Raw genomic sequence first — 7,356 nt, 5'->3', positions numbered from 1 at the left:
CCCTAGACCCAGGAACTCTGGGTTCCTGGCAGGGAAGGATTGCTGGATAGTCGCTTATGGCCTACGATGCTCAAAGGGATTCCCTAGGTCGTCATTTTCTGGACTCTGGAAGACAGTGGTGTCACTCATTACTAAGTTCGTTCCTCTTGCTGGGAGAACTCAGGGTCGCATCAGCACTACTCATTTCATTCGGTAGTGATTTATGAAACAGATTTAGCAAAACAACTGAGAATAAAAGCCAGAAACTGGTAAAAGCCAAATGAAAAAAATCATAACAAAGTTTTCCCCCAGACGTTGATAAAAACCTAGTGTGCTCAGAAGCCCAGGTGAGAAGTGGCCCAACTTGGCCAGGCGAGGCTGTTCTGCCTGACCTGCACTTTGAAGATGGACATGTTTGGCATTTATTTCAAAGCCATGGGGAAAAACTATGGAGATTTGAAAAATACCATTACCATCTATGGGACCAACTTGTCACTAGGATGGGAAATAAGCATTTTGAAAAGAAAATTCACATTAGTTAAAAAAAATCCAGCTGTTTCAGAAGAACAAAATACGATCAAAATAATGGTTTCCAAGGAATCCAGAGTCTGAATCCTTGGCACAGAGCCCTGGTCTCTCCTGAGTGATGACAACACTGAGAGCAGAAGCTGAGTGAGATTAAGATTAGAGAGTTAATAGTGACCCTTTAAAAATTACACTACTCTATAAACATCAGGTGAGATAAAAACATTTCATATGCCAATTAAATCATAACTTTTACCTAAAAAAATAGAATGGGAGGGAACCTTGACATTCTGAGAAATTCAAGTGTAGCTGTAATGCTGTGTAGTAAGGCTGGTTTGTCCTGGGACCTTGAGCCACATGGCTCAGGTGGATCATCAGTGCAGATGCAGCAGATGCTGCTGAGGATGGCTCAGTGGTGGGGAGGCGCTCCCTCCCAAGGAGGCCTGTGCATCTGTCCTGGCGGCTCTGAGCTGGGTCCTCTGGGCCAGTCCCACTTCCACCCTCTCCCCACAGGCAGGGCTGGCTACCCCAGGCCGCCCCCAGATCTGGCCAAGCCACCGCCTGGCGCTATTTGCCTTCCATTACCCTCCGCCAACACCTCCTCCTCTTTCTCTTCCCCTTTGACTTCACTGGTTCTGGAAAGGGTTTCTCAGTCTTGACACTTCTAACCAACTCTGCCCCCAAGTCATGCTCACAGCAGTACGACTGCCCATCCTGGGTAGAGTTGAAGGCTGTCCCATCTTGGTGTTCCTTACAAAATGAATTGGGGCAAAGGTGGCAAAATGAAGTTGAAGGTTTGCCACACACGTCACAATGATGCCAGGGACATTCCCACTTTCCTGCAATAAAACAAAATATTAGCAGACAGAAGTGACAATGTGATAACTTTTATAGTTTTTGTGGTTGAAAAAAAATTTTTTTTAAGGTTTTTGTCAGAGGGGAGAGAGAGAGGGAAAATGAGGAATCCCCCCACCCCCGGGAAAATGGTTTTTAAAACTACCTAATTAAATGAATGCAAACAAAATGCTGCTTTTTATTCAAATGCCAAAACAAAAAATGCTAGTATTTGGTGCTCAACTTGGGTATGTACCAGGGAGTGGACAGGCTCTGCCCAGGGAGATGCAGGTCTTCACTAGTCATACTAACTAGCTCTAAGTAGATGGGCATGAGGGTGGCTTGCTGCTCCCTTTCCCATTCTCCTGCCCAGAAATGAAGCTGAACCCTGAGATGTGCCCCAGCAATTGCTCTGCTGCTGCTCTGTGACCTGCCCGTCCCAAGGATTGATTTTCTACTCAGGTATTGATCTTCCTGGCACTAACTTGTAAAGACTTTGTTGGGTTCTATCTTATCCATTGCAAATATTTTTATCATGTCTACTATTAGCCTTGGATTGTCATGTTTTATCATACGAAAGCATTCTTTTTGTTTTCTTTTTACAAACAAGTCTGACTTCTCCTTTTAAAAGCTTTTCAGTTTCTTGAGTCTTTCTTCTGAGGTTACAGTTGCTATTCCCACAATGGTGCTGGTAATCTCTGAAACACATGGTGGTAAAAAGTAGAACCCGCTTTTCTACCCAACAGCCAGATCTGCAGCTGTCACCAGCCAGTGGCTCCTCCTGACACATTGTCATCTCAGGAACATGTCCCCAACAGTGTTAGGCAGGAGTGCTAGGCCCCTCCTTCCAGGTGTGGTGCAGCCAGAACTGAATGATGGTTTACACTGAGGCTACTGCAGAGGAACCCATTCTGGGAAGAGCTTTGCACCCAGGGCTGCCGCCACCTTCCCTTGCCATCATCCTGCCTATCTCATTCTGCCTTCAGCACTAAAGGGCACCAGCTCGCCATCTGGGCTTCAGTGGCTGCTTCGGCGTCCAGCAGGCTCCACAATCACCACAGATGACCTCTGCTCAGTGTACAGACCTAGAACATGGCTGGTGGATCAAAGAAAGCTTTTGTCACCCTGGATTAGGGACTTTCACTACTTGAATGACCAACAAATTTGCAATGAGATGAGGTCCAGTTAGCAGAGAAGAGGCCCAATGAGAGCAGCAGTCTAAAAGCCTGTCAGGCAGATGGTGCCCTAGAAACTGCCATGGGTCCCAGTCACCTACCGAAAGGCCTCTTGCCCAGGCCCAGGCAGGACAGGTGGTAGGCCTTGGTGCAGAACTTGCGGTCACACAGCACCAGCTGGCCGCCATCCCCACAGCGGAAGCACTCATCCTCTGACTGCCGCTTCCCTTCTCCCTTTGCTCGACGCCTCCTCATTTTCTTCTTGGTCTTTTTGCCCTTTTCCTCTGAGGAAAGAGCTGCTGAGGTCTAGAAGCAAGAATTAAGCACAGTTCATGTAAAGGAATTACAGAGACAGTCAGTAGTAAAAGGCAAACTGTAAGGAGAGGTCACAGGCCAGCAGACACACGGCTAAGGCAGCTAGATGCTACATGGCTGACTATGTGGTTTGAGTTGAACCAGCCACTTGAAAAACATAGCAGGCACGTGTGAATGCATGCCCAAAATCCTGAGGAAAAAGGTCTAGCATGGTCATCCCCCCTGAGGGTGCTTTCTTACTTGCCTTCTTTCTCTCTTTGTCTCTCTCTCTCTCTCCAGTAAGTACACACACCCTATAGCAAAATTTTTTAAAAAGTCAAAAGAACAAGGTTATGGTACAGAAATTTTAGGAAAAATAATTTTTTTTTGGAGGTTTTTGCTATAGGGTGTGTGCACTCTCCAGAGAGAGAGAGAGAGAGAGAGAAATCACCCCCTGGGGGGATGGCCACACCACAATCCCTTCTCTTGGGATCTTGGGCACGCACGCACACGCACCCGGTGTAAGTTTAAGCCACAGGGTCTGGGACTTGAACTGAGGTCCAGTGACATAGCCATTAAGCCAACTGCTGGTCCCATGATATTCTAATAGTAAGCATTCTCTACATGCACAGGGAAAGTGGACATCCCCCAAAGGATAGCTGTTCTTAGACCAATTTGACTGAACATAAGCCAAAAACAAGTTGAAACCACAAGCTTTGTCACAAGCCTCCCACACTAATGAATCTCAGTGGCTGGCAGACATGTGAGTCCCAGGCACCATAGACAAAAGATGCCACCTCTGTATAGGTTCTTCTTAGAAGAAACTGCATTATGATCATGTGACCATGTGAAAGGAGCAAAGTCATTCCCTGGGTTGAAACAATAGAAACTTGGAAAGCATCCTCAACAAGGCTGAGGACAGACAATGGCTTAGGACAGAGCTCCCTCCCTTTCAAACCTGGGTTCTAAACAGCACAGACAAGGAAATGATGGTATGAAGTGCAGGACTGTTCCCCCAATTCATGTCCTTCCTGGAACCTTGCAATGTGACCTTATTTGGAAATACAGTTAGGTGTAATTAGTTGAAGTCATCCTGGAGCAGGGTAGTCCCTAATCCATCATAATTAGTGTCTGAATAAAAAGGAGACATTTGGACATAGACACATACACATAGATACCATGTAGAGATAAAGGGAGAGATTGATTTTCTGCACCTATAAGTCCATGAATGCCAAAAACTGCTGGGACCCACAAGTTGAAGCTAGGGGAGAATCCTGGACCAGCATCTGCAAAAGAGCCTTCAGAGGGAGTACGGTAAAGCCAACACCTTGATTTCCAATTTCCAGCTTTCAGGACTGTAAGACCCCTTAATTCAGAAGGTGCATGCCCCCCCCTTTTTTTGGGGGAAAGGTTTTTGCTATAGGGCATGTGCACTTGCCAGACAGACAGAGACAGACAGAAAGCAAGAAATCACCCCCCACGGGGGATGGCCACGCTACAATCCCTTCTCCTCCATTCTCCTCTCGGGATCTTGGGCATGCACGCACACGTGCCCAGCGTGAGTTTAAGCCGCCAGATCCGGGACTCGAACCGCAGTCGACTACATGGGAGTTCAGTGACATAGCCATTACACCAACTGCTGGTCTCAGAAGATGCATACCGTTGACAGAGACAGGGAGAGAAGAGAAAGCACATCCCCAATAGGGTGTGGTCATGCTGCAGTTCCTATACTCCATTTTGTTAGGATTTGGGGCACTTATGAACACAACACCTAGCATGTTTTTCAAGCTGTCAAGAGTCGGGATTTGAACCTCAGTTGACCATGAAAGATCCAGCTCCCCTAACTAGGCCACAGGGCCAGCCCTAAATTTTTTTTTTGTTTAAGCCACCCAATCTATGGTATTTTATTATGGCAGTCACCAGAAATGCATCAAATGAGAACTCTTAATAGCTAACCCATGTTAAGAAAAAGTCCATGCTGGGGCCACAGGTGGCATAGTGGTTAAGGCATTGTACTCCCACATGGCTGACCACAGTTCGAGTCCCGGACCCAGTGGCTTAACAATCATGCCACGTGACACTAGATTCCCAGATGGTCGGTCAACTCTGATTTGAGTCCTGGACCTGGTGGCTTGCTTTCTGTCTGTCTTTCTCTTTGTCTATTTATCCATCTCTCTGCTGAATGTATGTGCCCTATAGCAAATTTTTAAAAATTATAATAAAATAATTATTTAAAAAAATTTAATTATAAAAACTGAGAAACCAGTAAAAAAAAAAATCATGCCAGGTGCATGTCCATGTGTACTCAAGATCACGAGAGAATGAAGGAGAAGGGAATGTGGTGTGGCCATACCCCCTGAGTGAGATTTCTCGCTTCCTCTCCTCCTTCTATCTCTGTCTCTCCAGTAAATGCATGCAGCTATAGCAAAAATCTTCCTTAAAAAAAAAGTCCATGCCTATGGCTTGCTGCCTGCTGTCCTGGCACCCTACAACCTCCATCCTCCCTGTCACAGCAAGTCAACATAGAAGCCACTTTTCACTAGAAGATACAGATGTCTGAAATTCAGAGCTTCATAAATAGGAAATTTCCATGATTTTATTTTTTTTACCTTTGGTCTGTCCCCAAGGAATCCACTACAATTGGAAGCTCCACACCGACAGACCGTTTTTTCATTGCCCAAGCAATCCAGGTTGTAATTAAAAGTCAGCTCTGTCCCTGAGAGGAAAAGAGACAAACACCACAGTTACCTTTTCTTCATAATGCTAGGGAGTTTGTATTATGTCACAAAATACATTTTTTTTCTTTCATAGTTGCATAATCTGACTTTTCAGTTGTCCTTTCAAAAGATATTTAAAACAAAACTTCCAAATTACCACCCATCTTCCCCAGGGCATATTCAGTCTGGTCACACACACAGTCCAACAACAGCCACTCTATGCCTACCCACATAGTCAGGAGTCCCTAGGCAGAATGTGCCAAAGTTTCATACCTGCAGGAATGTCACACAGAGCAAACAGGCCCACCCGAGTGTCACCATTCACTGTCCACTTGAGGGTCTCACAGTTGGGCTGGCAACTGTGATTCATAAATCGAGAATAGTTTCCTTTGGGGCCAGCATCAATTATACGGTCCTATAAGGTAAAGGTCAAATCATACATGTAGTGAACTCAGCAATTACGTACTTTTTAAAAAATTTATTTAATTCTTTCATGAGAGAGGAAAATGGGGAGAGAGGAGCCTACCCCCAGCTCCAGCTAGCCAGAATCACAGACACATACCAGCACACTGGCATGCACAGGGAGACTAAGAATGGAACCTTCCCACATGGCCTGAGTATTATGATGCTGTATGCCATTATGTAATTTGTGTGGCTGACCAATGTGTTACTTTTAAAAGAAATTTTTTACTATCCTAAGACATTGAACAAGAAGTATCGCTTGTTGTACTGAAAACTGTGGTATCCCATGTCCACTCAGACAGGATACCCCCAGACCAGTCCTGTTTCTCTTGCTCACAGAAGGTAGGTCAGGACCACATGGAACAGACTGAGCCCCAGTGAGCACAAGTGAGAATTGGACAGTGAGCCAGTATTCCCATCACCATTCAAAATGACAAATAAGGGGGACCAGCAGTTAGCGTAATGGCTATGTACCATGTAGTCGACTGCGGTTCGAGTCCCAGACCTGGTGGCTTAAACTCATGCCGGGCGCATGTGCGTGAGTGCCCAAGATCCCGAGAGGAGAATAGAGGAGAAGGGATTTCTACATGGCCATTCCCCTGGGGGGGTGATTTCTCGCTTTCTGTCTCTTTCTGGCGAGCGCACGTGCCCTATAGCAAAAAACAAAAAAACAAAACAAAACAAAAAAACCTCTCCAAAAAAAAAAAGACAAATGAGGGAGCTAATAAGTATTAGTGTTGCAAATGATTGAAGGTTCAATCAGCCTACTGAGAACTTGGATTGACAAGAACAAGACTAACCCAGTCAAAAAATGGGTAATACAAATAATCCCAAGAGAGTAGACTTAGACAAATGTAAGGGAAGATGTTGAAGAATGCAAATTAAAATGACAACATGCTCTGATTTTGTATCCATGATGGTGGTATTTACTGAGATGGGATGGGTAGCCATAAACTGGCTACAATGGTTCTGAGAAAGCAGTCTGGCAAAAACCATAAATATCTCAAATACAAGCACACTTTGTTCCTGAGAATTCACCCACGGAAATCCAAGTGCCAAAATGTGAAAGGATATTTACATCTATCATTGCAAAAAAACAGAAAATACCACTGTCCAGCAACAAGAGTACAGCTTTGACCAGTCTCCCTACATGTCTCCAGATCAACCACAGAACTAGGTGGGGTCCCGGCTCTAAGAGGGTAGAAACCAAGGTAAGACATGTAGTAGGAGGAGGAAAGATGGGTACTTAAAAGGCCACCTACCAGGGACCAGCTGTTAGTGTAATGGCTATGTCGCTGGACTCCCACGTAGTCGACCGCGGTTCGCATCCCGGACCCGGGGGGTTAAAACCCACGCCGGGCCAATGTGCG

General features: G+C 45.5%; 1 protein-coding gene and 1 non-coding gene across 5 annotated transcripts in view; both read right to left on the bottom strand.

Annotated features, from left to right (window-relative positions):
• The window catches only part of NSD2 (nuclear receptor binding SET domain protein 2), a 150,871-nt gene that overhangs the window by 2,749 nt on the left and 140,766 nt on the right, over positions 1 to 7,356 (bottom strand). For 3 of the 4 annotated variants that reach the window (XM_027773583.1, XM_014589500.2, XM_014589499.2), the window contains 4 exons: positions 5,798 to 5,939; positions 5,417 to 5,523; positions 2,615 to 2,819; positions 7 to 1,343 (listed from right to left, as the gene is read on the bottom strand). In XM_027773583.1, the coding sequence (XP_027629384.1) occupies positions 1,072 to 1,343; positions 2,615 to 2,819; positions 5,417 to 5,523; positions 5,798 to 5,939 (726 nt within the window). In that variant the 3' untranslated portion in view covers positions 7 to 1,071. Of the gene's footprint in view, positions 1 to 6; positions 1,344 to 2,614; positions 2,820 to 5,416; positions 5,524 to 5,797; positions 5,940 to 7,356 lie in introns of those variants that run through there. The other variant, XM_006152902.3, reaches the window with a different exon arrangement.
• Positions 6,247 to 6,371, bottom strand: LOC114008612 (small Cajal body-specific RNA 23). The gene has a single exon (XR_003550123.1).

Source organism: Tupaia chinensis, unplaced genomic scaffold (genome assembly GCF_000334495.1).
Source record: "Tupaia chinensis unplaced genomic scaffold, TupChi_1.0 Scaffold000360_1, whole genome shotgun sequence".
In the NCBI taxonomy this organism is placed as follows: Eukaryota; Metazoa; Chordata; class Mammalia; order Scandentia; family Tupaiidae; genus Tupaia; species Tupaia belangeri.
This window is presented reverse-complemented; position numbering and strand designations above follow the sequence as displayed.